The following is a 24,355-nucleotide window of genomic DNA, read 5'->3' on the forward strand; positions in this document are numbered from 1 at the left end:
AAAGGGTTCAGGATCACACTCTGAAAAGCACTATCAGTCATACTATAGGCACATCTCATTTTATTGTGCGTCACAGATATATCATTTTTTACAAATTGAAGGTTTGTGTCAACCTTGCATGGAGCAAGTCTATTGGTGTCACTTTTCTATCAGCATTCACTCACTTTGTGTCTCTGCATCGCATTTTGGCAATTTTCAAAACCTTTCAAACTTTTGTATTATTATTATATTTGTTATGGTGATCTGTGATCAGTTGTTACTACTTGCCAAGAGCTCAGATGATGGTTAGCTTTTTTAGCAGCATTTTTAAAATTAAGGTATGTACTTTTTTTAGACATAATGCTATTTGCACACTTAGTAGACTACAGTTTGATGTAAACATAACTACTATTAGATGCCCTAGGAAACCAAATAATTTATTTGATTCATTATACTGTGATATTTGCTTTATTGGGGTGGTCTGCAACCGAACCCATATCTCCAAGGTATGCCTATATTAATTTTTTTTTAATTTTAAGGAGACAGGGCTTCTAAATTCAAACAAATTCTATCATCACTGAAATGGAGAGCTCCTACTCAGCATTCGTTATTGGAGGCATTTCTTTTTTAAAAAAATATTTTATTTATTTATTTATTAGAGAGAGAGCACAGTGGTAATTGGAAGTGGCAGAGAAGAGAGACAGACTCCCCAATGAGCAGAGAACCCAACGTGGTGGGGCTTGACCCCAGGACCCCGGGATCATGACCTGAGCTAAAAGCAGATGTTTAACCAACTGAGCTACCCAGGTGCCTCTTGAAAACATTTCTAAAATTCATTTTTAGAAATTGCCTCTGTATCTACAAAACATTATTTCAAATATCCTCATGGGTCACAGAAGTCCCTCCTTTATGGAATGGGTAGCACAGTGGAAAGAGCCTAGATTTCTGTAGTCATGAGATCAAAGTAGAAATCCTGGTTTTCTCATATCATTACTGGGTTGGTGGGTTTTCACAGCTGTAGAATGCAGGTAGCAATATCACCACAGATCTGATAAGTGCAAAAGCTCCTGCCAATCAATAATAATTCATCTGCTTTGAGAGTAGATTTGGTTTGCTTAGAAATAGCTAATTTACATTTAGTACCAAAGTTGTTGACTGAAATAGATGAACATCAGCAAGGGTCAGCAAAATAATGCTTCTTAAAAAAAAACAACCCAAGGTTAAGGGGCATCTGGGTGGCTCAGTGTGTTAAGCATCTGACCCTTGATTTTGGCTTGGGTCATGATCTCAGGGTCATGAGATTGGGCCCCACATTGGGCTCCATACTCAGTGGGGAATCTACTTGAGATTCTATCCCTCCCTTTTTTTTTTTTTTTTTTTTGCTTATTACCCGATTTTATTAGAGAGAACTCTTCAACGTAAAAAGGAGGAGGGGCGGTAGGGAGGATAGGGGCCGGGGGCTGCATATGTTATTTGGGGCCAGCAGGACTGCACAGTTAGAGGTGCCCATGGCTCTGGGTTTGAAAGAGACGGCGTTCTGTGCCTGATGAGGCCGCGCTCCGGATTGTCACACCCCAGACCCTCTCCCTACTCATGCAATAAATAAATAAATAAATAAATAAATAAATAAATAAATATTTGAATAAATAAATAATCCAAGGCTCTAAAATGGCTTGGTTTTCTCATGCCACTCAAAGTAGCTCTGAAGACCATTCCAACAGCATTTTTTTTAAAAAGACAAAACTATAAATGGAGGACATCTGGGTGGCTCAGTGGTTGAGCATCTGCTTTTGGCTCAGGTTGTGATCCCGGGGTCTGGGATCGAGTCCCACATCAGGCTCACTGCAGGGAGCCTGCTTCACCCTCTGCCTGTGTCTCTGCCTCTCTCTGTGTCTCTCAGGAATAAATAAAATCTTTTTTAAAAACTGTATAAATGAATATATTTATTTCTAAAGTTCAGAGGGTAATCATTATTGGGACATAAAATCTCTATTCCATTTACTATCTGTGAAGCACAATAAAATGAAATGTCTATGCATAAAAATATATCATGTGGCCAACTGGGCAGTGAGTGTCTTGAATGCTCTATTACTCTCATTGTGTTTTGACCATTTCTACTTGCCCTTGACTCTTAACTCGTGCTTCAAATCACTCTACTTGCACTGCTGTTTCTGCTGATATTTCCTACTCTGTGCTATTGAAGGACTTGCCAGAGGGAACCCCAGGTGGAAAAATGTGGGACTGAAGCTGCTGTGACACATTTGTCCACACAACACACACATCATCCAACTTTCTCAACCAAAATCAAATCTCTTTTTGCACAGCATGCTCTCCCTGGGGTTTGTTTGTTTTCATTTTAATTAAGAAACCTTTCATTTCTCCTGACAGTAACACTAGAAAGAGGAAGATAAAACCATAGTAATATTTACACATCTTGCAGCTCATATCAAAAGCTACTCTGGAGTAATTAGAAGTCAAGTTGATCAAAACTACGTAGCAGTCAAACTCAGGTGGATAATGAGGGAAGGACAGCAGAAGTGGGTACGTTTATAAAGTATTCTTCTTGAGACAAATTTTTTTCTTTATGATAATATGTGTAAATTATCCCAAATACGTTACTCCCTAATGCCTCTATGATTTTTATGGTGATTTTAGTAATCTGCATTTATTGCATTCATTAGGCAGATCTTTGGGACTTTAAATTAAATAAAATTAAATAGTGAACTGCTTCCAAATACATGGAACAACTATTAATTTGGAGACAGGGATTGTTCTGTTCACTGATCTTTTAGCTTGCCCTACTTTTCTCCATCAGGATTTCACAAACAGCTGGTGGTGCTGACTACAATGGGAATTAACCTTCCATAATATATCCAATTTTTTTTTCTGGGCTGTGACCATGAGTTCCCAAGAAAACATTCTGAGTTTTGTAATTTTCTTTCTCAATGACTCAGTCACCCAAATTCCTGGTGCCAAGACCTCCCATCACTTCATTCCTGCAAAAGCGATTAAGTGGGTTGCACAAGCCATCCACAAACATCAGTCTCCTTTTCTGTTGTCACACTGGCATTTGTCCCTGCTGAGTGGAGGGGTGTTAGAGGATTAACATCTTGGGCACATTGAGAAATATCATCAAATGTATGGTTCACTGTGGACACAACATCTGGTCCTGGTAAAATGAGGCTTAAAATGAATAATCACTCCTGTTACGCTGTGATTCTAGAACACCATGTTTCTAAGGGTGGGTTTCCCCCAGCTAATGCTTGTTTCAATGAAACCCAATTGCCCAAGTGGTTTGGATCTTTTTTCTTTTTAAGATTTATTTATGTATTCCTGAGAGACACAGAGAGAGGCAGAGACATAGGCAGAGGGAGAAGTAGGCTCCTTGTGGGGAGCCCAATGTGGGACTCAATCCCAGAAACCCGGAATCACACCTGAGCCAAAGGCAGACACTCAACCACTGAGCCACCCAGGTGCCCTAGAGGCTTGGATCTTAAAATTGGACATAAAAGTCACAGATTTCATACAAGCATACAAACAGGAAAAATATCTTGTACGTTTGGGGTAAAATAATTGATCCACAAGCCCTGATGTCGGCCAGCAGTGGCCAGTCAGCAGCCATGTGGCCCCTCTGCCATGGGCATCCCATTCAGTCTTGGTCAACACACTCCCAGCCTAAATCTTTGTATCACTTCCTTAGCAGCCATACCCTCAGATGGGAGTGTGTGCTTGTGTGTGTAAAGCAGAATGAAAAAGCGATGCAGCATGTAGTAACTGTTGTGCATGGCCCCTGTCACAACACCCCACACCAGGAGGGCTCCACTGTGCTCGGCCACCTGATATTGGTGGGACTGACCCTATCCCATCCCCACCCCTGCTGGATTTGAGGAAGGAAGTATCCGGAAACCAATCAGGACCCAGCATCCTCTGGAGTGTAGTGATTGGTTGAGGTGGGAACATGACCTAAACCTAGCCAGTCGAGGTTCTCTGGTCAGGTGGGACCGCAAGCTTCCCTTAGGGAACAAGCAGTCTGCAAATAAGGAGGCTGACATTGTTAATGTTATCAGGAGGGAAGCTAGCTCAAGTGTAAGAATCGTTTTAAATATTTTATTTATTTATTTATTCACGAGAGACACACAGAGAAGCAGAGACATAAGCAGAGGGAGAAGCAGGCCCCACACAGGGAGTCTGACATGTGACTTAATCCCAGGGCCCTGGGATCACGACCTGAGCCAAAGGCAGATGGTCAACAATTGAGCCACCCAGGTGCCCAAGAATTGTTTTAAATATATTCTCTGCACTGCTCTTTGCATCTCAGGAATTACTGAAGGTGAGGGCTGGCACAATATCTACAGTCTGCTCTTTTGCTTCCTTCTCTCTCCTTATAGGTAAAGGAAGACACCAGACAAGGTGGAGGGACTTATCCCCAGTCACACACCACCACTATTTTGACTCAGCTTTTATTCAGATTTTACTTGTCGTCCATGCCCCCCCCCCCAAAAAAGGATTTTTTTTTTTTACTCATTTAATTTAAATGTGGAAATAGTTTCTTAGCACTCACACAGTTGGACCAGTTAACAGTATAAATGATGTTACAGCAAGAACTGGGGAGAGGGGAAGTGATTCCTCTGACCCATATAACCCACAGCACAGTACAGGGATCATTAAAGTGTGTGTTCGGGTGCTAGACAGAGTGCAGAAATGATGTTAGGAGTAATATGATTTTGTATCTAAAAATGATGGAGAATTGCTTTTGGTGACAGAATTATCTGGAAAACTCTTTAGCTGTTTATTTCATTATTCTTGTTCATATTTCTTCTCTGTTTCTTAGATGAAACCCAGTGGGTTCTCAAAGACTAGACAGGACAAAGATTACTTGTTCCCAAATCCGTTTATGGACACACAACAAGATTACATTGCCAAGTGTCCTTGGCAGTAGGGGTGATCAGATTACAGATTTGGGGCCAGTGAGTTGTAAGCAGGGAGGACACATTCCATTTCCCAGCGTGCCTTTCAGAGCCTTCCATCTAGAACTGCCCATGCTCTTTCCCCAACCAGAGACTTCAAGCCACATGTTGAAGACAGTGGAATCACATGTAGGAAGGAGTCTGAGCCCCAATATTACCGATGAAGCAGAGCCACCTGCAGATCAGAAACATTCGCCATACTTTACAAGTGGGGAAACTTTTGTTGTGTTAAACCACTGAGATTTCAGGGTTTATCAGATTACCAGAATAATGCACCCAGGACCACCTTAACTAATAAAGTAGGCATTGTCTACACTAAAGCTGCTTCTTAAAGAAATATACATGGAACCTCCATCACCTGCAAATACACAGAGGATGAGGTTTCAAAGACACCAAGGAGGTGAATGGGTAGAAAAATGTTGGTTAGCTTCAGGGCAGTTACCTGCTACCCTTCTAGGTCTGCAGGTTTCTAAATGATGACAAAGCCTATACCCGTAATTGGTGGTTTACAAAAAAAAAAAAAACTTGAAGGACGCGATGGCAGTTATTGCCCAGGATGCTCAAAAGACATAATCAAATTCAAAACTGCTGCCTTCTCCCTACTTTACTCTTAACAAAACCAATTGTGAAAGTAAACATTGCCAGGTCTCTGTCCAGAGAATCCGGTTTTTGCAATTACCCAGGATAATAAAATTGTCCCGGCTGAATCCAAGACCTTGTCTGTAAGGGCTCTCCACTTCGGCAGCCAAACAAGAGTGACAGCAGGCACTAGAGTGGAAAGTACTACATGGGGGTAGGAGGCAGGCAGAGCATCAAGTCAAGGTCATGCCGGGGACCTGACCTTAGCCAAGTCACCAATTTCTCTTGACTTCTGTTCCATCATCTATAAATGGGGTTCCCGAAGCCTAACTTTATGCCTGTGGGAGGAGGGCTAGGGAGGTAAAGATTGAAATTCTTTCAAATAAAAGGAAGTAAAGAAGAAAGGAATGGAGAGAGGGAGGGAGGGAGGGAGGGAGGCAAGAAGAACAGTTTGTATTATTTCCAGAAAGACATGTATATTGAAATTAGTGATGTGTATCCAGTATTGGAAGTTCTATAGAAAGATCAAAGGTATAAAAGGGAACTGTGTGTGAGTATGGGGAATAAGGTTAAGGACAGGAAATGTTGGCTGCAGGTTCCATAGTAACAAGGGCCCCTGGGCTATCTGAAGGCAGTGCACTCACCGTAGTGTGGAATGATGCTCCAAGCCATGGCAGATGCATAGATGCCCCCCGTCATCCAGAAGATGCCCAGCCAACTAAGATGTTCTCCTCGCTTCTCACGAGATAAGAATTCAGAAAAATAGGCAAAAACAATGGGCAGAGCACCCCCGATCCTGCGAAAATAAGATGCCAAAAAGAATCAAGTCATAACACTAAAAATGGTCATGCCAGAAACCTAGTTACTTTATACTCCTCCTTTGTGAGTTTGAAAGAGCAGCCAAGGCAGTGCCGGGTTATGTGACCTTACACACTGACTTTACAACCTTTTCTAAGGTTCAACTTTAATACAGTATCTTGGAAGTCAAATACAAAACTCAGTCCAAGGTTTTCTGGAGGTACCACTCAGAGCTAGAGTAGCAGGACGGTCTACAAGGGTCTAGCAAAGCCCTGCATGTACATACCCTATGCCTGAGAGGAGACGGCAGAAGAGGAAGGCTCCATATCCCTGCACGAAGGAGGAGAGAGAGGCGAAGGAAGCATTGAGGGCCAGAGACATGCTGAGGACTCTCTTCCTCCCCAGCTTATCTGCCAGGCCTCCCAGGACGAAGGCCCCCGCCATCATTCCTAGGTAGACAATCAGCCCTGTGAGGGTGAAAGGAAAAAGAGAAGAGAGGGTGGAAAGAAGATACAAAACATTAGAAACCATGCAATGTGCTAGAAAATCCAATGCCCATTTTTATGTATTCTAGAAATTTCATGTCAAAGACATAAAAGGTGGACTATAACAGATGTTCGTGGCAAATTAGAAGTATGGTACAGACTCAAATCCTTAAGAATGCTATTCAAAAAAATAGCCTCACAGATTGATACATATGTGCACATACTAAAATAGATCAACCATAGCTCGGTCTGATGTACCTTTCTTGAAGATGACTCTTTTAGAGGCATAATCTGCAGAAGGCAGTGCTGTCATTTTATTTTTAAGTGAAAAAGAATGTTTGTGTATAAAAATCTCTACCTGCAGGGGTAGGTTTAAAGAGAGAATTTCCAGGGAAAAGGCCAAAAGGGTGGAAGGAACATGGGAAGGAAGAAAAATGTACAAGTGTAAAGTAGCAATTACCAATAAGCCTGGCTATTTTATTGTTCCAAAAAAGATCTTCTCCACACTACAACCAATGTTCAGATTTCTTAGGGGAATGCAGAAGAGACAAGCAATGAGCTGTCCTGTCTTTAACACGTGTAACTTCTACTTGCCTTCTAATAATAAGATCAGTCAATTTAAGGTATCATATAAATATATTATTGTTGACATGTTTATGGTGTTCCAGTGAAAGTCAGCATCCTGACAGACATGGCACATCTCCAAAAGCATGTGGATGATTCCTTCCTGATAAATAGTGAGTGCTTACTAATTATCAACAACTGTGCTAAGTCCATATGTGATTTACTACTTCTCTGAAGGAAACTTTGCAGACCATCCTTCGTGAGGAGAAAATGCTGAATGCATATTATGGAAGGATCCTTTCACCCAGCCTTAACTGTAAATCAAACGATGAACACAAATTATCTTTCACAGAAAGGAAGCTTTTGGACATACAGATGCTTTATTTATGCAGATGTGTGTCAGGAAGGGCCGACATAAAGCAAAGAGCTTCAATTAGCTGATTAATCAACTTGAAGGCTGGTCCCCAAAAGGAAAGATTTAACTATGCTCTGTTTTATCTTCCCAATGACAGAGTTCATTGTTTTATCGTCTTATTCTATGAGATGAAAAGAAATGATAAACTTTGATATTGTCAATAGCTTTCGTGAAGATTTCCTTCACTTACCTGGATTGTAACTCTTAGCCTTTACATAGCTCAACACTATGTAAGATGCTATTTCCTTTTATATTTCGGTGTATGCTGTTACTTCATGGAATATGTCAACGGGTCTACAAAGTATCTATTAAATGTCTGTTATTAGGTAAGCACTCTTGTAGTTACTGGGGATACAGTGAGGTAGAAACACATGAAAATCCCTGCCTTCACAGAGCTTACATTCCATTTAGGGGAAAAGAGATAATAAATACATGAGCAAAATATACGGTTAGTGGGGAACTGATAAGAGTTCTAGAGAAAAATAATGTGAAGGACGGGAACAGGGAGATCCAGGCTGGGAGGTAGCAATTTTAAAGAAGATAGTTCAGGAGGCCCTCACTGAGATGGGACATTTGGACAAAGACCTTAAGGAAGCCAACAATGGGGATATCTAAGGGAAATTACTGAGCCTGTGCTCCTGATCTGCCATTTCTCTGCATACTTGAAGGATCCACAGAGAAGTAATAGAGTGAGGACACCTCCTCCTCTCTATTTCACCAGTTTCCCAGCCCAAAGCTCCAAAAATGTAATGAGCAATTTCCTACTAATATTAAGTCACCAACACTTGTGTTTCAGAAAATGAGTAAAGACTTGCAAACACAACTCAGTATATGTCATGCTGTGTTGTAATAACGTGTGAGTCAGTGTGCTCTGCTAGACTATGATTTTATCTGCTATCCAGCCCTGACCAACCAAGAGTCCAATATCTAGTTCCCTGCAGACTTAATCTTGCTCAGTTCTTAGCCATCGTGAGCCATGTCCAGCAGAACTGCCTTACTCACTGATGAGTGAGTGATGCCTTACTCACTCATCTGCTGCTGCCATCCCCGTGCCCACCAGATAAGCCTGATTGAAGGTCAGACTGCAGCCTCCCTGTTACTTTCACTTCATGGTTTCAGTCCTCATAACTGGCTCATGACTGTGATCCTGATCCCCATGCTAGTTTCTGATTAGCATCTCATATCCCAACCAATTGGGAAAGACCCAAACTCTGTCTATGCCTAGCCAGGTTCTCCCCAGGAAAGAACTGGATTCTATTTCCTCTGACTTAGGTAACCTACCAACATGCTGGCCATAGTCAGGAGCCCCATACCTGAGATGCCCTGTCCTTCTGGATAGACTACTGGGATGTCACCACCAGCCCAACTCAAAGTGGGGTTTTACCCAAGTCCTTTGTACTTGGTAATTTAGAATTCTAGACCAGAGCAGAGAGGGAACATCTTTTTCCAAGTTATATCTATTCAGCTCCCAAAATTTGTTGGCTTCAGCTCAACTCCTTGTCAAGAATTTCCAATACCCCATTCAGCCAACAAATACCTGGTGGTTCTCTCATGATATGTGGTCAATAACGTTTGGAATAAAGAAAAAGATATTGAAAGGAAGGAAGAGAGGATGAAGGGAGGGAGGAAGAGATCCTTACCCAAATTGCAAAGTAAGTGTTATGGATGCTTTAAGACAGTGAGTAATCCAGCAATAGGTCATTAGAGCCTAATATATCAACTCATAGCACCGAGGTAGCAAACACAGAGTGAGCACTCGCTACTAGCCTGGCTCCATGTGAACCATTTCACAGGCATTGTTGGTCCCATATAATGCTTATAACAACTCAGTGGATACCACTTCTGTCCCTGTTTTGTAAAGGAGGAAACTGATTCACAGAGAGGTAAAGTGGTTCCCCAAGGTTACACAACTAGTGGAAGTATGAAGATTGTAATCTGGGAATTCCAACCTCAGAGTCGAGGCTTTAGCTACTACCCTTTACTGTTCTTTATAGATAAGCATCAGATAGATTTCTTAGCTTTGTATTAGTTTATTATTTCTGTGTTTGCTCACCCTCAGAGTGGGGCATGGTTCCTTCCTTTCAAGGAGATAAACAGTAAATTATGTGATTATCTCCTGGTGAGAAAGAACATTCCAATAAAGGCGTATGTCAGGTAATATGCAAAATGGAGAAAGAGCACAGTCTGGATGCACCTCACTCAATGTGGGAAGGCTTCCAAAAGAAAGTCATTGAGTTGCTGGTGAAGGACAAACAGAAGTTATTCAGGTTTCTATCTTGGTGGTTGGGGTAGTGCATCACAGGCAGTGGCAGGCAGCACATGCAAAAGACAGGGAGACAAAAAGAACACCTGATATGTTTGGGCAACAATGTTAGAGTAGTTCAATGTGAGTAGAGCAGAGTGTACATGGGGGAACCTGGTAAGGGATTGGGGCTAGGAGGTAGAGCAAAGGGCACACCATAAATGGCTCATTGGTGTGCATGCATGCATGTAAGAGAGAAAGAGAAAAAACCTATGATTTTTTGATCCATGCATGTGTAGTTATATGTGTGCATGTTGCTGTTTGCACCATGTATGTGGGCCTATAAATTGGGAGGAAGGAAGAAGAGAAATCAGAGGAGTGGTCAGGAGACTTGCTGAGAACCAGTCTGTACACCCTATGCCCTGGTCCCACCCTGGTCTCTCATGAGATGAGAAAAACACTAGTATCCAGTTAAAGTTTGTTTTTCTTTTTCCAGTAAAGCTATCTTTAGCACTTCTCAAATGCTACTGTGCACATACAAATCATGGAAGGATCTTAGTGAAATCAGACTCTGATTCAGTAAGTCAGATGTGGGGTCTGAGATTCTCCATTTTTTTTTAAATGAGAGAGAGAGAAAGCAAGCATGCTAGCTGGAATGGGGGAGTGGGCAAAGGGAGGGGGTGGAAGAGAATCTTAAGCAGGCTGCATGCCCAGTGTGGAGCCCGTCGTGGGGCTCCATCTCATGACCCTGAGATCATGGCCTGAGGCAAAATCAAGAGTCAGACGCTCAACCAACTGTGCCACCCAGGTGCCTAAGATTATGCATTTCTAACAAGACTGATGTTGCTGATCCATGGACCACAGTCTGAGCAATGGGAGGCCATAGCATACCTATCTTCCTGGAAGCACAGTGAGGGGATAGTGATGAGAATTCTGGCCTTAGAATCTCAAAATGTCCTTCAATGATTGTGAGATTTGGGAGGAAATTCTCACACTCTCTGAGGGCCTTACCACCGCATGTGTAAACTGATTACTAGATAATTTCCAAGCTGCCTTCCTATTCATTTGTCTTTCAAAAATATAAATCATGAATGATGAAGTTGTGTGGTTTTCCCAGGAAGAACATGTTCGGATTTTGGAAATAAACCCAGTGACATATGTTTGATCAAACTATTGTGAAGCCCACACAAGACATGTCTATGGATGACACATGGCCAGTAGAACCATCAGTGTGCAATCTCAGCGATGGACTTTGTGCCAGTTGTTATTCAGCACCTACTTGGTCCATAAACACCTGTGCGTTGCCAGCCAGTCACTGCTAGGCCCTGGCAATAGGGAGGCAGTAGAGAGAGAGAGAGAGAGAGAGAGAGAGAGAGAGAGAGGCTGAAAGGCTGGAGCAGGAAGAAGGGACCTGTGCTTTCTGTTCCTATGACTTCCACTTCAGCGTTATTCACCAGGCAGCAGCAATGCTGTTCCACATGGGAGCAGCTGAATCCAATTAGCAGAACCAACCACATCCTGCCCTCCCCTCTTCTCCCACACCAACACCAGCCAGGAAGGGTCCCCCCACTTCCAGAGATCTGAATTATAGCTCCATGAGCTCCCTTCTCTGAGCATTTTGAGGCAGAGTAATTCCATTCTCTTCCCTTTCTTCCCACAGTCCTAGGGTGGCAGCTGCTCCCTGCAGTCACTATCTCAGTATACTTTATAAACACATTTTACTCACCCTGCTAAAAATTTCTTATATTAAATTCTGTCTATTCTAGTAACTGACTATACTCTGACCGATCCAGGTACATCGGCAAACTGATGTATCACAGAGATTCGGTTTGGGATCCAATTCCCTTTCTTTACTGGCTGAGGCTGCTGAGCCCCAGATCTGGTCAGTGACTCTCCTGGAAATTCCCTGCTGGCTCAGGACCTGCTGGCACTGCGATTCTGCTGTCCTGGCTCCTAGCCTGGGGCTTTTGCTACTCACTGTCCAAGGCAGAGGAAGAACTAGAAAGAATAAGAAAAGCTTTTCAAGATGCCATTGTCGGGGATCAGAATACGCAGCCCCAAAAAGTGCCACTTTGGTCTAAGGATTATTTTAAGCTGAAGATGGTTGAGAAACAGCACATTCCAAAAGAAAGCTCCCTGCCCTCCTGCATATTTGCCTAAAAGCAGGCCTAGGCGTTTCATCACCACAGACTCTTGCCAGCCCAGAGACAGCACAAAGAAGGATGGACATAACGAAGCTTCCTAAAACAACATTAAGGGGGGCATGTGATGGAATGAGCACTGGATATTATGTAAGACTGATGAATTCCCAACTTCTGCCTCTGAAACCAATTAGACATTATGTTAATTAATTAAAGTTAAATAAAAATTTTTTTAAAACAATGTGAATCAAAAATTTTAAAAAATTAAAAATGATAATAAAAACCAAAACAATCTTCCATTAGTTTGCCCCGTTTGCCACCCAGGGAAGCCTACAACCCTGCTCTTTTGTCTTGTTCCTTCTTTCCAAGTTCTTTGGAAGTTCTTCTTTCCAAGTTCTTTGTTCTTTGTGAAGTTCCTATCTAAAACCCAAGTCCTGGGCAGCCCTGGAGGCTCAGCGGTTTAGCGCCACCTTCAGCCCAGGGCGTGATCCTGGAGACCCGGGATGGAGTCCCATGTCCGGCTCCCTGCATGGAGCCTGCTTCTCCCTCTGCCTGTGCCTCTGCTTCTCTCCCTCTCTCTCTCTCATGAATAAATGAATAAAATATTTTAAAAATTAATAAAAATAAAAAATAAAAGCCAAGTCCTAACCATCCCTTTGAATGACTCCAGTGTAAGACATGTGCTAATAAATGGTTTTTCTCTTGCTAATCAATCTTTTGTCAGTTTAATTCACTGGGCCTCCAGCCTGGGAGGGCTGAGGGAAGAAGCTTTTCTTCCCCTGCACTTGTTGGAAGGCTACGACAAGGACGAATGAAGGGAAGAGGGGCCAATCCACAGAGAAGAGAAATATAAAATTAACAATGCCTCTGAAATGGCTGTGCTATTAAATGCATTTAAAATTTGTCTTTAGCAGAAGAAATTAAGACAATAAATTTGGAAAACTGAAATGTAATGGAGTTATCAAAAATTACTTTAGCACAAAGCAGATAAGGGACTAGCTAGAAAGTGAGAAAGTCTATTATTCTTCAGTTCCCCTCAACAAGCTCAATGGCAGATTAAGGAAATCTCCCCTCCCACAATAAATGAGCATTTTAAGAAAATCATAAGCAAAAATTGCTACTTTCAGAGTAGGGTTGATAAGGGTAAAGGGAAGGGGATGTGGGAGGGTGAGAGGAAGTTTTAATGGGTGATAACACCACAGAGGAAATGAAATATGTCTCCATGGAAGAAAGAGGAGCCCACAATGAGCAAGAGGCGCCATAAAAAAGAAGAGACCAATCCTGAAAGAGAGATGATCCAGTTCCCAGTCCCGGTTCCACCAATTACCCACAGCATGACCAGAGGCAACCCATTCAGCTTCTCGGATCCTTGTTCCTTCTTTGTAAAAGTCAGATGATAGTGCTTAGTGCTCATCTTGTGGAGTTGTTAGCATGACACAGCACAGTGGATTGGAAGCACCCTAGCAGGATGCTAGCAGGATGCTAGCACAAAAGTAAATGCACAATTAATCAAAGTTGCTATTGTCCTTAGGAGCAGCGCAGCATAGAACTGGCTGTGACCTAAGAAAGCCCAGGGTTAGAAAAATGAAAATAAGTTGGTGGTATTTTAAAGTCAAACCAATCATATTTTAAAGGAATTGGAGGCAAGGGAACAGAGACTAGCAGAAGAAATTTATTTATAGTAGCACGCCCTTTAAACGCACCTCCCTTCCTCCCTACCTGAAGAGGAAGCCAGGTTCCAATAAAAAGCTTTTTTTAACTACAACATTTTTCAAGTTTCCTCTAAGGAAACTTTTCTGGGAATTGTTTTTTCCTTTTGCTAACTCATATTTAAGCTGCCAGATTGATTGTCATCTCCTTAGAGAGGCATCCCTGATATTCCAAACTAGAACTCAACAAACCTTTTCTGTTAAAGGGGCAGAGGAAAAAAAATCTTTCACTTGTAAATAATTTACTTTGCAGATTTCCTATGGTCTCAGTGACATCTTCTTCTTCCTTTTTTCTTTATAATCCTTTAAAAATGTAAAAACAAAAAAGAAGCCATAGTTTCCTGACGCCCTGTTCCAAAGGAAATTCTCTCCTCCCTGCTGGTACTTCTGCAACATACCGCTCCTTCTTTCCTATCACATGTATCTGTTTGCTATTATACACTCATTTGTTCAATATCTGTCCAGTCCCTCAGACTGCAGACCCCTAGAGGAAAGGACTGTGTTGGTTTTGTTTGAGTGAAATTCTCTCTGTGTCTCTAGCATCTAGCTCGGAGGCTGGCAGGCAGCAGCAATGCTGTTCAGATGGAAAAATCTGAAAAATACAAAAAAATGTACAAAAGTGAACGCAAAAATTGTCCATCATGCCATCCACCCAAAGCTATTGTGATAGCCTGTGTTACTCTTTGTATTTGTACTTGTACACATGCAACTACATACTCTACATAATTGAGACTATTCTGTATTAGAAGTTTCATGACCTATTTTCCATTTGCTAAATAACTCTACAAAGAACATCTTTATGCATATGTCCTTGTCTGTCATGGGGTCAGAATTGATTCCAAGAAATGAAATCATGAGGTCAAAGGGGCTCAGTGAGTTTGTGGTTCCTGAGACATGATGCCAAATTTCCTTCCAGAGAGCTGATCTACATCACAAACCTCTTGCAATCTCTAGAGATGCTTTTTGTGAATATACTCTCTGAGCATTGGAGGCAGTGGGATGAAGTATACAATTAACCAAGGACAAAGAAGCCATTTCTAACTTTTTTTCTTGAATACATGGAAATTAAATCCATTAATTATCCTGGGAAGATTCTAAGCTTCCTTTCCTTGCAACCACTCATTTATTGGACTATACATACATGCTTTGCAAGGATCAAAATTAGTACCTCCCAAATGAACTATCTCCATTCCATCTCTTTATTATTCAAACAAACATACCTTTTTAAAGGGTGATATTTTCTTGGACTAGGGTCTGGGAAGTTAATTTCATAAAGATTTCATGTATACAGGAATCCCCTAGTGACATCTCATTTTGGTATTAAGTCATGGAAGAATTTCAGGCTATCTATCTGCACACCTCCATGAAATCAGATGCATTAGGTTAAGTTAGCCAAGTGCTGTGTATGTATGACATGTAGATGCTTGGAAACTTCTGGGATGAATAAACACTTTCTTTTGGATCCAGGTACTTGGCACAGAAAAGGTTTGGCTTTAACAACTTGTCAAGTGAAAACAAATCTGGCAATCACGGTGTTGGACTTTTCTAGTACTTCATGTGTCCAATAAACTCAAGTGAATGAATCTTTGGTAGTAGGTTGACTTTCCTTATCTATCAAAAGTTGGAATTCTTTTCCAAATGTCACATATTTATTTAAAAACAAATGGGCAGATGAGAAAGGAAGGACAAAGGAACTAGTATCTGTTCAGCTCCTATCACATGCTAAGTACTATAGTAGGTGACATAGGTTACAATTTCAACTTGTCATTCCAACAACATGAGGGGAGTACTAATATATTCATTAACAGGTGAGGAATTTGAGATTAAGAGTTTTCCTCTCTGATCACAATTATTAAAATATCTAAGTAAAGTTTTCTGATATCTGATGGAAGAAATCCAGGTTTGCAGTTGAGTGATTCATCCATGGCTCAGATCAGGGTAACCCTCAAGAGAAGATACACCAGGACTATTCAGGGACACCTGGGTTGGATAAGGCATTTGTCACTCTGCCTGAGGATGCATCACACTCATTTTCATCTGGTCCTTCTGCTCAGTAGAAGCCACAGCCCTAAGGAAGAGTAGAATTACCTCTTCTGGAAGTTCTAGGTTCTGGGTGTGGCCAACAGGTCCAAAGGTAGAAGTCTGCAGACAGATTGGGGAGTCTGAGAGAGAGAAGCTCCTTGTTTCAGCAACATAGAGTAAGGGTAAGATCTTAAATCAGGAAGCAGTTCTCTCTTCAACCATACTTAGGGGAAATAAAGACCCTGCTAGGCAGCCTGGAGACTTCATTGTCCCAGCAGTGTGTGACCAAGTTTAAGTCATGAGGCAATATTCTGGGCCAAGCTATGAGCCTATGAGGAGACCAGGCCTCAGATCCCTGGCCATGTCTTTGGTGAGCAGAAGATAGGCCCATAGCCATGGTGGGAGCAATGGTAACAGAAAGGATTCAAGTCACTAATAAGGCTTCTGTCCATTAGCCCTGGGGCAAAGTGGTACCTGGCACTTACCTCAATTTTCTTTCACACCAGAAACAAGAGGCTTCAAGAAGCATTTCCTGAGAATACTGTGAGAATCTTGAAATTGCCTTATTCACATACTACCACACTAGAGATCTCTTTAAAAAACAAAGCTTCCCTTCAGGTACCTCCCATAGCAGGTGAGAGGAAGTGAGGGAGGCAATGGAGGGTGTCACCTGGGCTAAAGCCAGTAGAATTATGACATCTCTGATAGTTGTTCTGGTACTGTGGGTGTCTCAGATGTGATCATTACCCAGGGAGACCCAACAATCCCTTGGCCATTCCACTAAAGACCAAGTTGGGGCTGCCACTGTGGTCATTTCTAGAGGGTGGACCGGTCCAGGGAAATCACAATAAAGCCAGTTATGGAGTATCGCCAAGAGCCAGAAGCTGAGAAAAGATTGGATGATAAAAGATCAGAAGAGGAAACCAAAGTCTTTACAAGGAAATTTGCTAAACCCCATTCTCTACATGTCAGTGAACCTGGCATAGGGGCATAAAGATAAATAAATCCTAGCCCTCTGTTTTCAAAAACCTCACAATCTAGCAGAAATAAAGCGGTAGGAAAATAGGACGTGGTGGATCAAGGCAAGGGCCAGAGAACGGACACAGCAAGAACTCTGGCAAGCTGAAAGAGGGTGATAGCTGAGCAAGCAGATGGCCAGTGGGGTGGGAGTGAAGCTGAGCATCACAGCAAGGGATCAGAAAGTGATGCAGCTGATTATTGGCCAAAGTCAAACCCATGATCTTCCAGAACTTAGTTGCCTTTTTGGTATAATCACTTTGCACCAAAGTGGGTCACCTTGTTTTCAAAGGACACTATCCTCTATGTTAGGATAGAGTTGATTTGCAGCCGGATTGGAAAAGAACTATCTTCCTCTCTGGAGACACCTGGATGTCTGTCTCTGACTTTTGGGAAACATAAGAGCAATGGAATTTGTGACATGCTTTTTTTAAGTCTGAAACTCCCCTGACAACCTCAGGGGCCAGTTTGTTTACTGATGATTTCCAGTGGTATAAGTGATTGGTCAGCCCAGCTTGATCACAAGACCATAGGGACATGACAGCCCCTGGGGGGACTTCTACCATGAGTTATCACAGAGTGATGGTTTCTTGCACAGATCTTGGTGGTTCAATCTGGTGACAGGTCCATCTGAGAATAAGAAGGACCCTGGAGAGACTGCCTGGATGTGTCTTGAATTCCCAGTGCTTGCCTATATGATCTTTCTCTGGTCCTTTGTCTTTAAATAAAAGCCTTATGTGATTGTACTCGGTGGAGACTTGTGAATCCTTTCAAATACCCAAAATGATGAAATCTTTTCACCACTTGGCCCAAGGGTTGCAAAATCAGACGCCTACAGGGACCAGGCCAGGAAGCGAGTGAAGCCAATCAGGCATACCTAGTAGGGAATACACACCCATCTAAAGGGAGCAGCCATACCCACCTTTAGCCAATTGCTGTGTTATGGAATACAGATGCTATTTCTAGAATTTCAAAGAGCATCAGAAATATGGATTTCTAAATAAAACTCTTTGCTTTTTAAAACACTTGACTGGGAAAGCAATTATTTTCCTCCACTCTTTAAGAACCCTATGTGAGAAAGAGTTGTACAGGTTTTAGTAGTATATTAGGAACATGAATATTCACATTTTCATTAAAATGTTTCTTGTGGTTTAGATCTCTTCATTTTTTCTATTCTTATGACAACTTGTCTTATTAGGTATCAATTACCCCCTGGGTAGTGTTTTTCTGCTCACATCTCAGAGTCTTCATACTGCTTTTGTTTCACTTAGTATGTTCTTTATTCATCTCTTTGCATGGATGGCTCCTTCTCATACTCCAGACCCAAGCTCTGGGAGGCCTTCTCTGATCACCCATTCATAGTGATTCTCCATCCAAAAGTGTAATCAGGCCAGTTAGAAGGCCATGACATTTATTTCAAGTGAGCAATGCTGACAGTATGGGCCAGAGTGGTAGGTAACAGTGTAAGTGGTAAGAAGTGGCTGGATTCTGGATACATTTCAAAGGTAGAGTCAAGAAAATGGGTGGTATTTAAAGCAGAGACAACCAGAGTTCCCAAGGAAGGGGCAATGAGAAGAGATCCCAGGGTGAAGTAGTGAAATGTTCCAATGTTTAAGGGTCAAAAGAATGAAGAGAAGCCAGTAGCTGGGAAGGACCAGCAGGGGAGGCAGGGAAGGGGGGGGAGAAGCAGCAGGAAAGATAGAAAATTATGGTAGCTGCAAGTCCAATTTAAAAAGTGTATCACTGAGGAGTGGGGGTAGACTGTTTCGGTTGCCGCTGACAGGTCTAGAAAGCTGAGGACCGAGATTGGACCGCTGGATTGGCCAAGTGGGGCCACTGGTGATCTAGACAAGCACAGTTTTAGGAAGTGGCAGGGACTACATCCTGTTCCCAGAGGGCTCCAGGGAGAATGAGAAGTGAGGAGCTAGACTCGCTGAATTTTACCAAAAAGGGAATAGAAAGGATGAGTGCAGAGTCAAGATGGGAGAAACTGTATCGTGTTTGTGCATTGATAGGAATGGCTGAGTACAGGTAGAAAATGAGATGAAGAGGAGGAAATTGATCATTATGAAAGTTGTGTCTCCTTCCCTGGGCATGGGCATCTGGTGTGAGAATGGGCACATTACACTAAGGTTCCTCCACTCCCATAGGAATAAGGTAAAAACAGAGGCAATTAGCAAGGGATGGGTGGGGGTCAGAGCTGTGGGGCTTCTTTACTGGTGGTTTCTGTTTCCTTGAAGAAAGAGGGACTGAATGTTTTGCACTGAGAGTGAGGATGAGGAGGAGATGCTGGGAATTGACAGCAGAGGGTAAGGCAGGAAATAGTCATCAGGAGCATGGGAAAGTAAATGGTTCATGGCAATGAAAAATGAAGGCTGGCAGCATAAAGGGCCCCTTGAGGCTATTGATCATGAATTTAATGTGAGGCCAGTGGATAGCACTGTGTGTGGCTCACCAGCCGTGTTCAGCTCCAGGGTCCATGGAATAGACTGATGAAGAGTTAGAGGGAACCAGAGTGGGAGAACACAGCAAAATAAAAAATGCACAAGGAAGTTGATGGCATATGCAAGGGATGGTTAAGATTCTGGTCCATACAGTTTAAGTTGTAGTTTCTTTTTTTTTTTTTTTAAAGATTTTTAAAATGTATTTATTCAGAGAGAGAGGAGGGGGGGCAGAGGAAGAAGCAGGGCCCACGCAGGAAGCCCAACGTGGGACTCGATCCCGGGTCTCCAGGATCACGCCCTGGGCTGAAGGTGGTGCTAAACTGCTGAGCCACCCAGGCTGCCCTGGTCCATAGAGTTTAAGCTCAGTGAAGAATGTGGTGGGGACAAAAGGGTGGTGAGGACAGACCAAAGGCTGAAGGTGTCCCTGAGGCTGAAAACAAGTGGAGGCTGGAGAACTAGAAACAGAGTGAGTTGGAAACAGAAGAAGGGGTGTTTCCTATTGGGGTTGCAATGGAGCTGGAGTTAATGGTCATGATAAGATCTAGATAAGACCAGGAAGGTAAGTAATTGAGATCACTGGATTGGAAGGTAAGTAATTGAGATCACTGGTAAGTAACTGACATCACCTCAATGAATGACAGACAGGGATATTGGAGAGCACTTACTGAAATCACCAAGAATTCTAATGGAAATAGTTTTGGAGTGTGACAGTGAACCTGGAATTAAGATCCTCAAGGAATGAGGGGGCATGAGACAGAGATCAGTAGGTGACTACCACAATAATTCACTGTAGGCAATTATCTCGGTGACACATTAAATATGGATATAAGGGAGGAGGAGGGGATAATGGTCTGGAACTGTCAGTGAGAAGCAAGGAGGAGCAATGGGACTAGGGGTATGGAGTATGAGAGAGAAAACAGCCACCACTCGAGACTGCAGAAGGATACATTTCAGGTACAGCAAGAAGGCAAATGGCCTTAAGAGAAGAGGTGAGAGAGAAGAGACAGGGAAAAAGGGATGGACAATGCTGTACAGTAATGAGAATCTGGGTGATAAGGAAAGTCATAGAAGATACAGACCCCTCACACTGACCAACACAGAGAGTGATAAGGGGCATAATGAAATTAGTTCTGATGCTCTCAAGACCAATTTTGGTGGCAAGGCTGATAGTGTAGGGAAGAAAAAAGTATTGGAGGGCCTACGATGAAGAGCACAGTGAGCTCTGGAGCCCCCTTTGTTCCTGCCAATGGAGGAGTGGAAGTCAGGGGAACCACCTTATTTATTGTCTACTTCCCTGAAAATGTTAGCTCCATGACCAAGGGAGCTGTAAGTCATTCATCAATGAGTCATTCAACAAATAATTGATTCCTTAGAGTTATTATATAAAATAAAGAATATACAAAGCAACTTCATGTGTATTGGGTCCTTATTGGGCACTGTGATCAACTCTTGATGTGCATTATCTTATTTAATCCTCCCAATGGTTCTGCAAGGTAGGGATTTATAGTATTTTAATCCCATAAATAAAGAAGCCAAGGTTGGGGATGCCTGGGCGGCTCAGTAGTTGAGCATCTGCCTTTGGCTCAGGTCGTGATCCTGGGGTTCTGGGATTGAGTCCTCCACCAGGCTCCTCACAGGGAGCCTGCTTCTCCCTCTGCCTAGGTCTCTGTGTATCTCATGAATAAATAAATAAAATCTTTTAAAAAGAAGCCAAGGTTCAGGGAAGTTAAGTGACTTGTCTGGGATGATAGACGTAATTAATGGTGTAGCCAAGATATAAAATCACACAGTCTGTCTTTAAAGCACTTATACATATGGTAGACTCTGTTGGTCACATTCCAAAAAAACTTCTTCCTTCTTCCTTATTAAAGAAACCTTGGTTTTTCTTTAGGTATTAAAATGTGCTTAGAGAAATTGCCCGCCTATGTACATACTCAACCCTAAGGGGTAGATCATAATTAATTCAAGATGGCCATCTTCATCCAATTCCTTTTGTCAGTGATTTATTCAGGAAGAGCAATAAAGCATATGGGTGTATTTGTCAGAGGCTGCTGGGCAATATTTTTCTGCCTAATAAAAGCAGAGAAAGCACTCCCTTGCCACCATCTCTCTTACTTTCTGTTTGGAAAGTCAGTATGGGAAGATGTAGAGCTTAGAGCTTCAGTGATCATCTTGTGACCATGAGAGAAAAAGAAGATGACGGAGATGACAAGCCTTATACCCTGACATGGGTGAACCACTGACCCACCCCCTGGAACCACCTAATTTGGGAATTCTTGATAAGTAAATAATAAACATCTCTATGATTCAAAGCCATTGTTATCAGCAACTGAATTGCATCCAAGACACATACTGCCTCCTAAAAAAGAAATCATACAGGTAAAAGATCATCTGATTGATTTACATAGTCTTTCTTAAAAACAAAAGGCAAGACAACTTGGTATAGAGGAAAGAGCTCTGTGCCAGTAGTTAAGGGTCCTAGGTCCTAGCCTCAGAGTATCTGACCTTGACCAACTCATTCCCTCTTGGTGCTCAGTTTCCTCCAGTTAGAAAGGAAAGGCATGCTAGGAGTTCTCCTTCATCCCTCTCACTTCTAATCTTAGATGATTCTATCATGTTATAATTAATGGCTTGTGCCTTATAATTTGTTATCACATGTCCTTTCAAAGATAACACTTCCCTTTCTGGGACCCAAGAGAGGTGAGGCAGAGGGACCAAGGAAAGGATGAAACTTCTCTGGGCCCTTTCCTACATGTCCCCAGCAAAGAGGGATGCATGCCTCCGAATCAGCAAAAATTCCAGCAGTGAAACAGATAATGGTCACTCTGCACATTTGAGCAGCCCCAGCTAGGAACCCCCATGGAGTAGAAGGTGTTCACATTCAATCTGTTTAGTGGACTCCACAGGGCATGTCAAGGGCTATTACAATCCCAAGACCATATATTTGACTCTCCCCTCCCTCTTTCCTGCCCTGCTACTAACTGAGACTTTTTCTGGAAACTAAAACAATCCTTTGCAAAGTGAAAACTAACTCATCTTGGCTTGTGGTGCACATGATTTATAAATAAAGTTGGATTTTATACACCCACTGGCCTACAGAGGACCATTTTAGCTGAACAGTTGTGAATGCCACATCTGACATGATTCTTGGCAGTGCAGTGCGCGTATAGGGGAGTTCTTTTTGCCTCTGTTGCTCTGGTCTCTACACAGTGATGGATCATTGCTTGAGACTTCTTGTATGGCCTGATACAGGAAGGCAGAGCTGCTTTTCACTCTTTGGACAGCCTACTGGGGGCTGATGGTCTATGCCTCAGGGACCCCTGCGAATCCCCAGTAAAATCAACATCTGCCTTTCTGGTGCAGCTTGTTGGGACATGGGCTACATCCTGCTCTCATCTACAGATATGAGCTGTACCCTACTCCAGCACTCCCATGTAGGCCCAGTGCTTGCAGCATCCTGGAGTGGGTACCTAGAAACAACTGCCATGGATGGGACAGCAAGGGGAAGGAGAAGCAATAGACTTTGAAGTCAGACCTAATCACTGGTTTCAAATCCTAGACATATCATTAACTACTTTTGACCAGTTACTTTAACCACTTGGAGCCTAACTTTTCCCACCTGTAAAATGCTGAAAACAATGCTTTCCTTGCGGGTTGCTCTAAGGATGATAGACGTCATATATCAAATACCTAGTACAGAATGGTTGCCCGGGAAGAGCTTACCAGATTATAGCCCTTGGTGGTGGCAGTATAATTATTATAATTGGCTTTTAAATTAGAAGAAAAGTCACAGAGGTTGTATCAGGCACTGGGAAATAACTGATTTCCAATAAATGGATTCCTTTGGCTTTCTATGAAAAATTCTGTACAAGAGCAAAGAATCTTTCAGCCTCATCACTAGAAAGTAGCCCACAGTGAAGACAAGTGACAATGAGTGACAACACAGGATAAGAAAATGCTTTCAGAACTGAACTTTGGGCTGGCATACATCACCTAAGATCTCTGACAACATTCCTCTCATCACATAAACTGGAGATGATCATTCTGACCATCTTACTAGTTTGTTTAAAATTCAGAGTATCCATGAACATCCCCGAAAATCTGTAAAGCACTGTGCAAAAGCAAACATGATTTTCAGATGCAACCCCATTTTTTCATGCTGGTCAAAGTAGACACAAATATCCCAACCATCATTACAAACATAAGAAGGAAGCCTTTTGGGGACATTCTTACAGAGCACAATAAGCAAAAACCCTGACATCTCAGCAGTCCTACTGCCACTAAGCATCTGTAAAATACTTAGCTCTCTAACCTGGCTGCACCACAGAATCACCAGGGACCTATTAGCAAATACCTATGCCCACACTTCACCCGTAGAGATTCTGACTTAATTATTCTAGAGCAGGGTCTGTTTCTCTCTAACGTGACCTTATGGGAAGCCAGGACTGAGAAAATTCATCTAGAAGTGGTTCTCTGCTGGAGCTGATCCCCCCCCTCTACCACCTCACCCCTCTCTGGGGGATATTTGGTGACTTCTGGATATATTTTTGGTTGTCATAAGTGGGAGCTGGGTGCTTCAGGCATCTGGTGGGGTAAAGGTCTAGGGTTCTGCTAATAGCCTTGAATGCCCAGAACAGGGTCCCAGAGCAAGGAATTATTTAGTCTCAAATGGCAAGAAGGTATGCTGTTGAGAGGGGCCACCAAGAGGACTGGTTCAAAACAATCAGTCACTGATTGCACCGCACAAAATGGCTCGGCAATATTTCTGGTCCCTCCTGCTCCCTCCTCTCCAGAATGTTGTCACTCTGCCATCATGAGCTGGGGTCTATTTCCCCTCCTCCTTGAAATGGAAAAGGTCTTCATGATGGCCTCAGTGAAAAGAATGCAGCAGAAGAAACGCTGCCTGCCTCCTTAGACTTCATCACAAAAAAAACAAACAAACATGGAGATATATATCACATCTACTTTATCCATTCATTAATCAATGGACACT

General features: G+C 42.5%; 1 protein-coding gene across 2 annotated transcripts in view; it reads right to left on the reverse strand.

Moving 5' to 3' along the window:
• SV2B (synaptic vesicle glycoprotein 2B) overlaps positions 1-24,355 on the reverse strand; it is a 174,248-nt gene that overhangs the window by 36,572 nt on the left and 113,321 nt on the right. For both annotated transcript variants that reach the window (XM_041753804.1, XM_041753803.1), the window contains exons 3-4: positions 6,610-6,790; positions 6,170-6,321 (exon numbers count right to left, since the gene is read on the reverse strand). In XM_041753804.1, coding sequence (XP_041609738.1) covers positions 6,170-6,321; positions 6,610-6,790 — 333 coding nt within the window. The remainder of the gene's footprint in view (positions 1-6,169; positions 6,322-6,609; positions 6,791-24,355) is intronic.

Source organism: Vulpes lagopus, chromosome 4 (genome assembly GCF_018345385.1).
Source record: "Vulpes lagopus strain Blue_001 chromosome 4, ASM1834538v1, whole genome shotgun sequence".
NCBI lineage: Eukaryota > Metazoa > Chordata > Mammalia > Carnivora > Canidae > Vulpes > Vulpes lagopus.